Source organism: Gymnoscopelus braueri (genome assembly GCF_963280865.1).
Source record: "Gymnoscopelus braueri genome assembly, chromosome: 9".
In the NCBI taxonomy this organism is placed as follows: Eukaryota; Metazoa; Chordata; class Actinopteri; order Myctophiformes; family Myctophidae; genus Gymnoscopelus; species Gymnoscopelus braueri.
Genome location: NC_137610.1, coordinates 13,795,367 through 13,810,256, shown reverse-complemented (window position 1 = coordinate 13,810,256; position 14,890 = coordinate 13,795,367). Strand labels below are relative to the sequence as shown.

General features: G+C 41.5%; 1 protein-coding gene across 1 annotated transcript; it reads left to right on the top strand.

The window, feature by feature from the left end:
• Positions 1-345: 345 nt before the first annotated feature.
• slc24a1 (solute carrier family 24 member 1) lies at positions 346-14,872 on the top strand (the record flags this gene model as incomplete). The annotated part of the gene is made up of 6 exons (XM_080438034.1): positions 346-1,398; positions 7,644-7,706; positions 13,257-13,607; positions 13,711-13,800; positions 14,173-14,339; positions 14,623-14,872. The coding sequence occupies 6 exons, from the start codon at positions 346-348 to the stop codon at positions 14,870-14,872; spliced, it is 1,974 nt and encodes a 657-aa protein (XP_080294160.1).
• Positions 14,873-14,890: the final 18 nt, after the last annotated feature.

The window sequence follows — 14,890 nt, the reverse complement described above, 5'->3', positions numbered from 1 at the left end:
ATGTTATCATTAGTCTAAAGAAAACCTAGTCTACTTAAGTTGGTGTGGAGTTTGCCTACACTCCTTGTTAGTGTTGTATCTCAAATGCAATTGCCTAAATATAATTAAAACAAATGTGTACCATCTGTTGGTTAGTCATTTAACTTTCAATGTGTCCTTTCATGTTTCCCCCAGGTTGGGCTCTCTGTAGAAGTTAAAAGATGACATGAGTCATACGTCTGCAAACCTAAAATCTATCACCCCATGGTGTTCTGGGGAGAAAGCTGGATCTACCCTTTGCACTGCACTGCTCATTTTATGCAGTGTAATTCCCCATAGCCAATACCACTGTTGCTTTGGGGTAAAATGCATTGTACGCGGAGAAAGCGACTACAGCTGAGCCGGGTCGTGTTCCTTCTCTCTGGGGTTTTCCTGTGTACCCTCTACCAGCTGAGCATCACTGCCAGGATGTCAGAGCCCTGGCTGATGCCTCAGATTGGAGAGGACTCTGGAGAGGGTTCAACAGAAGGGTTGGAGGAGGTTACTGTGGAGACTCTGGCACTTGAGGAACCCATCACTGCGACTCAGGAGTGGGAGCCAACAGACCAAACCACACCAGAAATGGGTGTGGTCCATCACACAACTGAAACTTTAAATTTGACAACACCCCCCACCACAGATGAGCCTTTGTCATTAACAACATATCAGACTACTACTGTCCACTGTATCTACGTGGCTGCTGAACCTACAAAGGAGACACCCACGCCACCACCACTAATGCCTCCTGAGCCCACCACAACCATGCCTGCCTCACCTGAAGAAGGTCCACACATGAAGGGCGAATACCCCCAGGACATCTTCTCTGTGGAAGACCGCAGAAACGGCTGGGTGGCCCTCCACATTTTTGGGATGATCTACATGTTTGTTTCCCTGGCACTTGTGTGCGATGAGTACTTTGTTCCTGCTCTGGGAGTAATCACGGAGAAGCTGGCCATCTCCGATGACGTTGCAGGGGCCACTTTCATGGCTGCTGGAGGTTCGGCCCCAGAACTATTCACTTCCCTCATAGGCACCTTCATCGCCCACAGCAACGTAGGAATTGGCACAATTGTGGGCTCTGCAGTGTTCAACATTCTGTTTGTGATTGGAATGTGTGCTATCTTTTCCCGGGAGATGCTCCATTTGACTTGGTGGCCACTCTTCAGAGACGTGTCCTTCTACATCTTGGACCTCATCATGCTTATCGTTTTCTTCCTGGACAATGTCATCATGTGGTGGGAGAGCGTTATGCTATTGGGGGGTTACACCCTCTATGTGATCTGCATGAAATTCAATGTGCAGATAGAGCGGGCCGTAAAAAAACAGCTCTACAAACACAAGAGCATTGTGAAAGTCATTGCTTTGGAGGAGGATGAAACGGTATGTATAGTGAAAAATAACAATGATTCATGGGGCCCAAGGCTACATGGGGGCCACAGTATTAATGTCAGTAGTACATGTCTTAAAGGGCCTGGTATGATACCTTTTCATAGAGCCCCAAATTCCTGGTAAGGGCCCTGGGTAATGCCCAAAACAGGTATGTCTGAGCTTTATCTAGTAGTTGTCAAAACTCTGAGGCATTCAAAGAATACAAGAACGCTCGCCCCAAAACACGCTCGTCCCGGGGCAAATAGTAAACTATGTCTAAAACCTTACCTTATTCCTAAACGTAACCTCAGTAAAACGGTGCCAAAACCTAACTTTATTCGTAAACTTAACCTCAGTAAAACTATGCCTAACTCTAAACTTATTTCTAACCTTATCCTCAGTAAAACAAATACAAGTACCGCTGGGGGCGAGCGGTCCGGGAAACAAATGGGGGAGAGCGTGTTTTGGGGGCGAGCGTTCCGGTTACCCATTCAAATTTATTTACTATTTAGCTGTTTATATTGCTTCATTATGATTGACCAAGTTGGTAGCAAACCTTTGTCAGATTAGTTTTTTGTTCCAGACTGAAGTTGCCCAAATGCATAAAGTCAATTTTTTATTTGAATAGATTTTGTGCCACATATATATCACTGGAATGGGTTGTCTTACCCCCAATCTGATATCTCTTCTTCCACCTATGGTTTTTATGTAAAATAGTGTGGTTGATACACTCTGTAGGTGTAGGCCTTGGGGGACCAAAGCCGATCACCCACAACAAACCCCTAATCCTTTGAGACATTACAGCACTGCACAAACTGTAGTATCAACATACTGCAGTAATTGTGATGGCAAGTAATGCTTGCTCTGTGGTTTTCTTCTTCTTTAGCTCTGTTGGAGCTGGGTTTTATTATCTGTTGTAAACACTGTCATGGATCACACAATAATATCATATGATACAGTACTGTTTAGGTATAATGGGTGTAGGGTCAGTTTGTACCAAAGTATACTTTAACCCAATAAATATCAGTGCATTTTTGACTGTTGTGTAAAACAGATAAAAAGCCATTAGAAGATGTAAGCCCTGGAATCAGAAGAATCAGAATCACCTTTGTTATCACGTCACAGGTTTACAGGTGTAAAGAAGTGGGTGAAATTATTTTTTTCGAGTAACACAATGCGCCATGGTATTTGGAGATTCATGTATAAACTTAACTGAAATGAATGTATTAATATATAAAATTAACTGAAATGACAGTACAGTACAGTAATAACCTTCCTTCCTTCTGAATGGTTATCATTGGGAAATGTATTGTACACAGATGACTGGGGGAGGTGAAGACAATGCTACTACAGAGGACAACAATCATTTAAAGGTAAATAACAAATAGCAACCAATTGAGAAATAATTATAAAAAACACCTACATGTATGCACTGGTTATTCTCATGATGTCATGATACTGTATATTACATTTCTGACATATACTGTACTGCAACATCACTCAAACAAAACAGGGCTTCTGTTGCACATCTAATTTCTAGTTTGACCACCCGCCTGTTGGAGGATGGTGTATATATCACGGTCTGTTGTGAACCCATCTTTTTCTCCCAGAAACCAGCCCTTCAGCGAGGGAAGAGTACAGCCTCCTTACACAACAGCACGTTGAGAAACTCCCTTTTCCAACTCGTGACCCACACACTGGAACCTCTTGGAGGAGGTGAATAATTCAATTCAATTAAATCTTTATTTCAGACTCAAGGTCCATATCACACACAGAATGACAAAATAAACAACGATAAATAAGCAAAACAAACAAAAACAAATGAAACACATAAAATCAGTCCAACTACAGCTAGCCACACATGTGCCCACAGTCTGTAGAGGCTGTTGCGCCAATGTCTCCAAATCATGGAAGAGTAGGCTACCAAGTAGAACTCTTCACAGGGTTAATTCAAATCGTAATAACATGATTGTCAGACTCTTCTAGCCAACATATGAGTTTGTACATTACATTTCTTAAAAGGGCTTGACAGGTGACATGGATGATACATTCGCTGGCCAAAAATGATGCTTTGCATGCCTTTAGAAGTGTTGTTAAACTGAGTGCCTCTGTCCTTCCTTCTCTCAGTAACATGGATTAGCAAGATGCTCCATGTGTAGCACTAAATCCAGATTGATACTAAGTAGATAAATACCTACCTCAGTCTATGGAGTGATTCATTTGTACAGTGGGAATATGGAAAGGATTGTTAGACAGAATGAACTGTGGCGGTAGTCACAGTCGCTACAAAGCTTCCATTTCAATACATAAAAAATGCCAAAGGAAGAGTTCGAAATGTTGTGTTAGACAGCAAATGCATCTTATATATCATCGATGTCAGACAGAAACCTAATATCTCCATATTTGAAATGTTCATGTTTTTTGTTCCTCGGTAAATTAATACCCTACTTCGTTACTGTATACTACAGTCACGTACAGTGTCACACAAAAGTAGAAAAAATAGCCAATCTACAAGCTCACAACGCGTTGCATCGTGATGCGTTGTGAGCTTGTAGTTTGGCAATTTTTACTACTTTTTATTTTGTATAAGTGAAAGTGGTTAAGTCTGTCTGTGAGTTTTATAAAGTGCTACTCAACCCGTGGCCCGCGGGCCGCATGCGGCCCCAACGCAGCGTCTCTGTGGCCCGTCATGGTCAAACCGTTTTTTTTTTTTTTTCAAAAACAGACAAGTATGTCACATACACACAAAATAAACAGGTACAGTGAAAAGAATATGATGTCAAAATGTACATTTTCTTACAACAATAACAATGTGTAGTGTGTTACAAAAAATCCAAAATAGGACCGACATTTTTAGCTTGCGGCCCTTGGACTTTTGGTATTTTGCTGAGTGGCCCCTGAGCCATCTTAAGTTGAGTAGCCCTGAGTCTAACCAATGAAAAGTATCAACAAGAGCTTGAGACTAAATAATAACTACATTGGATCTATTGGAACACAGGTTCTTTTTTCCATTTCCTGAAAAGTAACGGTTTTGTAGATACAAGGTTTCCGCCCAACAGCGACAATATTTATAATGATGCAATACTGGACAAAATCAATTGAATTGCTTTTATAATTTATTTATTTATTAGGGGTCAGCTTTACTATTCATTTTATTGTGATATGGTAACCTTGCTACCCCAGCATATTTCTCTGGCCCCAGCTCCTTGTTTATTTGGCTCTCAGGCCACCAAGCAGCAAGACAATGCTCTACTCTCGTTCAGTAATCAGATTTTGATTGAGCTTATAAACCTGGAGCACAGCCAGCATCCCCTAGTACCTACTGTACCAATCAAATCTCCCTATCTCAACACAGCTATCATTCATGCAAGCCCATGGAGACCACAGGTCATATGGGGACAGCAAACTATTTTTTACAATAGAGTCACATTAAAAGAAACACAGATTAGGATGTATATAATGGCGTCACTTTGTGATAAAATGAAAATAAATAAATAGTACCTTTGCATATGCTTATTATTCCAAGATCCATCTGATCTGTCTATTAGAAACTGTTCTTAAATGGAGACTAGCATATTGAAGCACACTGAGTCACGCTTGTCGTATGAAATGTGCTATATAAATACACTTGACTTGACTTGACGTGAATGTAATCGCAAGTCTGGCAACTCTAGTCTGAAGATCTTGGTCAGGGCCGTTTCTGCTTATTGTGTTGTGATGATGAGCTCATCATTGCAGAGGCCAGCAGCTGCATTGGCTGTCATGATATTGTTATATTGTATGCCTGTCATAATTTAATTGCTGGTTGCTTGCTAACCGTAATATTTGAGACTTATTTCCACTGTGTGCCTGTCTAGTTTTTTATGTGATAAATACTGACTTTATTGTAAATCAATCACAGTGACATCATGGCTTCAATTCAGAGAGACAACTTTTAAAATATGTGCAGGGCATTATAATGGCTCCTGTCTGTGTAAGTGCGTCTGTCGATAAATTAACTAAAGAATGGATGGGGAGATTGGGGACTTTCATCAACCTTGGTGGAAATCAGTTGGCTGCCCCAAAGAGATAATTATCTTACACAACTCAACAACAGGGCTTCAAGGCTAATGCGTAGGCCAGGCAAAACCCTTGATTATTCGAATAACTCTGTAGCTGAACTGATATCTAAAGCTGTTATTCTTGAACATCTTCAAAGCTATCTTGGATCAAACAACACATTTTACGGATATTCAGAAGGAATTAACAGAGAATTAACTTTAGGAAACATATAGAGCTGTTTTTGCTGTTGAGGAGAAATAAGTCGATGTGCGGAGGCGACATGCTAGAAGACACAGAGAAACAGTGCCCTTTGGCAGAGATTAAGAAGCTGACTGCCAAGCTAGTTGAATATGAGGACAGGGATAGATGGGTGCATCTCTGATTTATGGTTTTCCACTAGAGCAGTCCGAAGACGCCATATCTTTACTGCCTTTCCTGGAAGCCTGGATTTAGAGTGCATGCACAGGTTGGAAATCAAAGATGTGCACTGGAAGGGACATTAAGTAAGCTTCTACAGGATTTCTCAAAGGCTACCCAAGATCATTTAGGTACCCTATAATCCATAATCCAGATTTGCTGCCTGGTTTTGGTTTTCATAGAACTATTTTCTTGACTTCTGCATGTATTATCCTACTATAAATGTGCATAATCTCTGCGTGTCTGTGTGCACGTCTATCTGTCATTCATGTAAGAACCATTCCACCGTTCAACAATAAACTCGGCGCACATAATGCTGAGGACCTGAGGGAGTGTGGTGCTCTGTGTCGAACTGGTCGGATAGTCGGTTGTCCAGAACTACCAATCTGACCGATTTGCCCATTTATGTATATGGAGATCCGGTTGTCCAGAACCACCAATCCAACTGATGGGCATTGGGGAAATGACCCTACTTATGATTTATTACCTCAGTAAACATTTTCCTTGTGAGCTTATGTTTTCATTTTGTAATACAGCCCCACTTAGAGTAAAATGGACAATATAGCCGGATATGCTTTAGGGCGTGGCTGTATTGTGATTGAGAAGTTGCTGACATAGACTACCACAGTGATCTGGCAAATTAGCTTTACTCAAGGCTTCAAAATGGGACTCCACAAACCAATGGGTGACGTCACGGATGACTATGTCCATATTTTTGACTTGGCTACCATCACAAGTCCTATATCTACATCTACGGAATGTGGGCGTTTCTCAAGACTGTTCTGGGATTATGGGCGTTTCGCGAGACCATTTTGGTGACTTTTTGATGATTGGTTCGAATGGTTGAAGTTCAGCCGGCCACAGCGCTCCTCAGAGCGGACGCATGCGGCTTTCGCTGGCCGGTGCTGGGACAGCTTGTTTCTAAACAAACTATTCATTTTAGCCGATAAATAGATCACCTTGTTGTTCAGTATTGATTAATATTGCATATACAGCCTCCACTCCGCCGGGTCTCCTGGTGGTGAGATCCGGCGGAGTGGACACTGCGAAAACAAAGAGGCTGTATACCTGTGTGTGTTCGCAGCGTTCGCTGTGTCCGCTCCGCCGGGCTCTGCCTGGCCACTGCTAGAGGAACCGCCGGGAGACGTGAAATGTGTCATCAATGAATCAATGTTGAATGAATGAATCAATGTTGAACAACTACGTGATCCATTTATTGGTTAAAATGAATAGTTTGTTTAAAAACACACTGTGGCAGTCCCACAATGAGTTTGATATCTCAGTCACCATGATATGACTTATGTCATTTGTTCTAGTTTTCTACAGTCTATGATTTCTTCATGGTTTAGATGTTTTTGTTTTGGGGAGTGCTATTTTAGGGATCCAGGCTGCCATATCCTCCTTGTTGAGGTGACTAAGCTCCAAATATGTCCATTATTCAACACATGACTGATCTCAACTGCATTTCTGTCAATGCCAGGGGTCTTAATATCCTGCATACATTTTCTAAAATGTTATGGCATTTGTTCATGAGAAAAAGGTTGATTTTGCCATGGTCCAGAAATCACAGATACTCCCGAAAGATGCTGGTCACTTAGTAAATAAGTGTAATCACCCTATTTCATTTTTGTCTGCTCCTATGAGAGCCAATGACATGATTTACGGTAGTTTGATTTCATTGATTCTTGGGCGGATTCAGTCAGATGGGAAGAACATTGCATTGATTTCTGCCTATGCTCCTAGTAATTTTGATGCTGGTTTCTATGACCTAATAACCGAAACTCTTTTGGATCTCACAGGCCTTCGTCTGGTTCTGGGAGTTAGTAGTAGTGACCAACGCCCTGCTTCGGCAGCCGACACAGGTATGATTGGCATCTCGCACTTAATGAACCCTTCAGTAAAAGATTTTTTTCTCGGTGACACAGAACTTTTCAGTCATAGATTTTCTCTTTGCGTCTAAAGATCTATTTCAAAATGTTCAGAAAACATTACCAGTTACATGGTTTGATCCCAAACCCATTGACTGTATGTAACTTTGATGGCTGCAGCTGCTACAGCTCCTAGATGGCATTTTAACTCCTCGCTGCTTTGTGATTAAGCATAAATTAAATTCAGTGAATTTCTGGAGTTCAATAGGGGTTCATTTTCTGAAAGGATTCTGTGGGAGGCAGTGTTAGAAGCAACACCACACACGATAAGGAACGTGCAGGCAAACTAGATGCAGAAGTATGCTGCTCTCTGCGCTTTTTTACGACATGGTTCGAGTAGGCAGTGTTAAGAATTTTAGACGTATTACTTCGACTCCGCTAGACCTAATCATTTGCTGGCTATGAGGCTTCTGACCAATGTACCTTTTTCCAATTTTTTGGTGTCATATCTAAAGATGGTACTGTGATAACCGATCCAAGAGTGTGAACTCAACCTTTGCCGCTTTTTATACGTAACCGTACAGCTCGAAGTGTGGCTTTGATAAGTCAGCTTATAAAAGTTATTTGGATAATATATATATGGAGCATCTTTCTGATAGTGAATTGGTAAACAACCTATTACTCTACACGAAATGTTGAAAGCAGCGAGGAAAATCCAGTCCTAGACGGAATTCCACCTGAGCTTGCCTTTCGGCCCTTGTTCGGTCTGTGCTTGTAGATACGATACAGTTTTGCAATTAAGAAGGGTTCATTCATGAGAGATGTTAGATTTCCTTTCCTCCTCCTTCCTTTTGTCTTTTCGAAAAGTTCAATGCAAGGTTGTTCCCTAAGTCCATTACCGTTTGCACTTTCTCTTGAACCATTGGTCTATGTATAACGTGCTTTGAGATAAACCAGTAGAGTCTGGAAACCAAGACACGTATGTCTCTAGTAGTGTGCAGAATTGTATGAAGTGGGTGTGGTGCGTGATCATTTTGCACCTTTAGAGGTGATATTAACTGTAAATCAAATAAAAAGGAGGAACATGGTAAATCAAATTCCATACATAGATCCCGGAGGGAACACAACCTCTCGTCTCCATAAATACCCCCGATATATGAGAGATGGGAGAACTGAATAGGACGGCCACCAATCAACAGTCTTTCATTAATGATTATTGTGGGCTGTGGAGCCCTAGTGTAGTGGTTAGAGCACATGCCTTTCATGTGGATGGTGTGGCCCTGCCTGGGGTTGATGTCAGCAAGGGCATGTGGTCCCAATAGGTTCCGATAACGCCAGATCAAATGGCTTCAGATCTGAGGCAAGTCTCCTGAGCAGACGCGTGTGAAGCCTGTCCTGGACGGGAGCATGCAAGGGCCAGCCAGCAGCCACACAGTTTTCCTGTGAATTTGCAAAACAATGTGACCAGACTTACAATGACAGTGAGTAATGGGCATATTAGAATACAGAAGATCTTGAAGGCAATAAGGACAGACTAGACTATCTTCCACAGCCTGCCATGCCCCATTGCATCAGGCTGAAGCCAAGTCAATAACGGTGTAAGCTTAAAGGCCCAGTAATAGTGTTTAAAATGTGCAGACAAAGCACCAGCCTGTCTCTTCCTATGCATTGTAGAGAGCTTTAGGCTTTGCATGCACCTCTCCATTTGTTACAACTGATGAAGCTTACTCCAGTACTGGATTTGGTAGCACTGAACTAAATAAATTAACTCTGGGTATAATATTCATCTCAATTATTGAAACTCGGCTTTGGAGAGAATTTGGCAGCAAGAACAATCTACCAATTACAAAATATATATTTTGTCACATGTATTACCAAAGTTATGTTTAACTATTTGAATGGAAGCGAACATTTCTATAGAGCACTGAAGTCCTGACGTCACTGCCGCTAGAGGGCGCTGTTCCGCTGGTTTGTGGCTTTATTTTTTTGTGTTGAAATCCCCATTGGGGAATCTTAGATTGCCTCATATAAGAACTGTGTTCCAAAAATAAACACACCACCCCGGCGATTTTACTCATGGATATGAAGCATTGACTGAAGGTGGAAATGTACACATTTACCCAAAGAGTAACACAATAAATGCTACAAACGAGTCAAACGACCCAAAGACTACATTTCCCATGAAAACAGGCTGTATCAAATACGAATGAATATCATAAACGACGCAGAGCCACTCCCCTGACAGAAATGCCAGGGTGGTGTGTTTATTTTTGGAACACAGTTCTTATATGAGGCGACCTAAGATTCCCCAATGGGGATTTCAACACAAAAAATAAAGCCACGAACCAGCGGAACAGCGTCCTCTAGCGGCAGTGACATCAGACTTCGGTGCTCTATATGTAACATTTTTAACGACCGGAATAAAATAAGGAATGGGTGCATTAATAATCACCTGGTTCAGGGTAACAAGTTTTTTTTCTGACGGTTTATTTTAAACCCAGATAGTTTACTATATTCATTGAAAATACATAATATTTGTGGGATACATTGCATGGCATTGTCAACATACTATCTATATTGTCAACATTTTGTCTGTGAAATATGATTATGTGTTCCATCCATAGAAATTGGGGATAATGCAGGTGATTGACAGATGGTTTGTGACAATGGTTCAAGACAAAGGACAAACAGTAATGTACGTAGGGGATAAGCCTGCCTTGAGGAGGAGAAAAAGATCTGTGTGGCTGCCCCTTTGCATGGAAACCATGCTTCTGAATATTTAACAATGCATAACAGTTGTGGCCATGCTATTCAGTTCTCTCATTGGAAAGAGTAAGGTATTCACATATTTGAGGGATATAAATGGAGACGAGTACTTGCGTTCCAGGATCTACTGTATGTACAGAATGTGATTGACCACATTGCTCCCTTTTCTTTTATTTACAGTTAAGATCGGCTCCAAACAATAGTGGTGTTCCATGGCAAAATTATCTCACAATACACCCACTTCATAAATGTCTGCACACCACTAGAGGCACACATTGCCTTGTCTACAGACCTTATTGATTTATATCTCAAAGCATGCATATAGACCCCTGGTATTAGATGCTTAATGGAGGGATGATATTCTGGACCTGGATTGAGAGAGAATTATGACACTTCCATAGACTTCGTTGTAGACAACAAGAACAACAACAAGAACAAGAAGTATGCAGAAGTAACACTTGCCATCGGGCAACCAATAATTCCAGACACTACTGTATCAGTCCAAACATTGAATCCTCATCATGGGTGTTGATGAAGCACAGAGGATACTTGAACCACGTGATCACATCGCAGTGAGTGTCATATCTCTCTCTTTCCACAGGTCTGGGTCCAGCATATTGCTGGCCTCCAGAAATCCTTTCCTGATCACCAGAACATTCATTATCATTGTACACACACATCCAGAAAACTATGCTAATGGAAATGATTGATGGCCCTATTTGCACCCTGTGTTACCTCGTTACTTAAAGGGGCCACACCATGAATTAAAAAAAAATATATTATATATAAATATTGCCCCCTAATACGTTTTAAACAGGTTGTAAGCCTAAAAAACATCCAGATATTTTTTCTCACAATCTGACTGTCTGTCATTCCAAGCTTTTTCAGCCGCAATACCAAAACGTCCTTTTGGGCAGGGGGGGGCTACTGAGCAATTCTGTCTGGCCATCATCAATGCAATGGCAAGGCAAGTGATGTCACTTGCCTTGCCATTCTGAAATGGCCTGTTCAGACACGCCCATTCTGAAAATATCTGAAATGAGAATGAATGACTGAATGTTAAATAAAAATATTTTTTGGGGTACAAGAGACACTGGGGAGCCCAAAAAATACCCCCCCCCCCAAAAAAAAAATGAAATTCATGGTGTGGTCCCTTTAATGTTCTGGGAATGCTTCCAGTGGCCAGATTCTGGGATATGGTTGCTTCTAACCTCTCTGAGATGTTTGAGATTACAGTGCCTCATTTTCCCATTACACTCTACATTCTAAATGCACTTAAGTGGGATGGGTTTTTGTGTGGGATTTTGTCTGTTGCTTTTTCTTTTCCTTTCTTTTTGTTAGTTATTGTGTACATTGTGTTGGGTCATTTTGGTCACAATGAAGGTCAAGGTCAAATTGAAATAATCAGTCATCGGGTCTCAGGAAAAGGGTGACTTAGAAAGATAAGGTAGAGAGGTAAATAAGATAGAGACAAGGTAGAGATGGGTTTTGATGTGTTTGATGTCCGTTTGTTTTGTTTATTCTGTAGGTAAACCTAAGGAAGTAAAGGAACAGTCAGAAACAAACAATGTGGCCAGTGGGAATCCAGGGAACAAGACTGAATCCAAATCTGAAGGTAAAATCGATGCATGTGATGGTTACTGTCTAATGTGTATGACCTCAGTGGCTGCTGTGTTGTTGGGGTATTTTTTGTCAATGTAAGTATGTTTGCACAAAACAAACAAACAGGCTTCTTCAGTCTGAAGAGAACATTTTATGTAGTATATTGATATAGAGTATGGATATTATTTTTATTGAAAAGTATTGAAAATTATTATACTGGACACTACCAGATGTAATAGTACACAATAAAATCCTCAGTGTTAATTTAACACTGACTGTAAAAAATACACTCTCAGAGTTAGATTACTGCTGAGGATTTTACTGTATAGTAAGGCCCTGTTGCCAGTCTGGGCTATTGTCCTCTGAATAGCGCTTTTCACAATACATTGTCCCAGATTTCGTACATGGCAGAGCAGTGATTTCACCATGTGATCTGTAAATGAGACCTGGGGGTTAATTGGAATTGGTTGCAGAACATTTTGACCAATCTCTTGGACACACATGTTACATTGGTCTTATAAGCCTGTGGAGCTCTGCTGGTTTTGCTCAAGACCTACTTTTGACTTTTCCATGAAGTCACGATAACCCAGGGATCCCTTATCTAAATAGTGTAAGTTGTTCTTAGCCCATGACCCCCTGATCTCATGAGGTCACAACTGTCAGGCTAGGAAACAATATTATAAGCCAGGGATTATTTTTATGGAAATGCTTGCTGACTAGGTAAAACACAGTAGCAGGCATGATAAATATATATATATTTATCTTTTTTTTTTTTTTTTTGCACAGGTAAAACTGAACAGACCAAAGACCCAGAGGCTGCCTCAGCAACAGAACCAGAGAAGAAGGAAGAGGAAGAAAAAGAAGAAGGAGAAGAAAAAGACGAAGAAGGAGAAGAAAAAGTAGAAGAAGAAGGAGAAGAAAAAGTAGAAGAAGAAGGAGAAGAAAAAGTAGAAGAAGAAGACAAGAAGGTACTCACTATCAATGTCCTGCTGGTTCACAACAAGCAGAGAAGTGAATCATTGATACCTCTTTATGTAAGGGTCAACGTGCCTTTTTTCAGCTTTAGGCAACACTTGTGTTTAATTTGTGTATTGTGCAATTAATCGCCACTTCATTTTTCATCTATCATCCACCATGCTCTCTCTGTACCCATTACTCTAAACACCTGTCTCATAGGAAGATGAGGCTGCAGGCGAGGCCGGGTCGGGGAAATCAAAAGACGGTGAAGAGGATGGCAGTGACGAGGACAACGATGATGATGATGAGGAGGAGGAGGAGGAGGAGGAGGAGGAGGAGGAGGAAGAGGAGGAGGAGGAGGAGGAGGAGGAGGAGGAGGAGGAGGAGAAGAAAGATGACAAGGGTGATGACAAGGCTAAGGAGGATGAGGTAGAAGAAGAAGAGAGCGATGAGAGCGATGAGCCGCTGTCCTTGGAGTGGCCGGACACACGACGCAAACAAGCCATCTATCTCTTCCTGCTACCTATAGTGTTCCCTCTGTGGCTCACGGTCCCTGATGTCCGCAACCCTGTAAGTCACAGACACTAGATTCAGAATAATAAACCATGTGAGCAGTGGCGTCTCTATGTCTCTCTCTTTGCATGTTGACGCATTCGTATTCTTTGTCCTACAGGCATCCAAAAAGTTCTTTGCGATGACCTTCCTGGGCTCCATTGCGTGGATTGCTGTCTTCTCCTACCTCATGGTGTGGTGGGCCCATCAGGTTTGTTAAGGAGGGTCTTGCAGTGTTTATTAGTGAAAATTACGGCTTGACTCTTCTGTTACAAATGCGCAATGCTTATAAATGTATCCATGGAATGCATTTCACAAAGTACTTGCTTTCTGTTCATTGTACATGCTGGCAAAGTAGGCTGTGTTTAGTTTTTTATATGGCTTCAAAGTGCTTTGTGCATGCATAAAATTGCTTCCAAAAAGATTGATACTGACATGTTTGTGTCAAAGCAACAACAAAGTTGTCTACTTGACTGATTGAGTGAGTGCATACTGAAATCAAAGCCTCATACTGTATTTGGTAATTTTCAACCATTTGTGCTGCTAGTATTCTCAATCTGAAGACAATTTCATATGTTTCCAGGTGGGTGAGACCATTGGTATCTCTGAGGAGATTATGGGCCTGACCATCCTGGCTGCAGGAACCTCTATCCCTGACCTCATTACCAGTGTGATTGTAGCGCGTAAAGGTCTGGGGGACATGGCTGTGTCCAGCTCTGTGGGCAGCAACATATTTGACATTACTGTAGGGTGAGTTCAGTTTGTATATTGAAAAAAGAAACACAAAAAATACACAACCAACAATCTAAAAACCCTACTAAAATAAACGTTATTCATAGAGCACGTTTCATCCAGAACATGGAGTTCAATAGGCTTTACATGGTGCAACAACAGTAACAGAAAAGAGAAAAATAAGTATCCAGTAGAATTGTGAAGTACATAAATTCAATTCTAAATAATTCAAATTCTGCATCTTTTTCTCTCTCCCCCCTCCCTCACTCTGTGCCTCTGTTGTTCTCGTTCTTAACAATAGCCTGCCGTTTCCATGGCTCATGTACTCATGTATAAACGGTATGGCTCCGGTGCCGGTCAGCAGCAACGGGCTCTTCTGCGCCATCGTCCTACTATTCATTATGCTCCTCTTCGTCATCATCTCCATAGCCTGCTGTAAGTGGAAGATGAACAAGGCGCTGGGCGGTGTCATGTTCCTGCTCTACCTTGTCTTCCTGGTGCTCAGTGTGATGCTGGAGGACCGGATCATCATCTGCCCTATTTCCATCTGAACGTCGTGGGAATGAGAT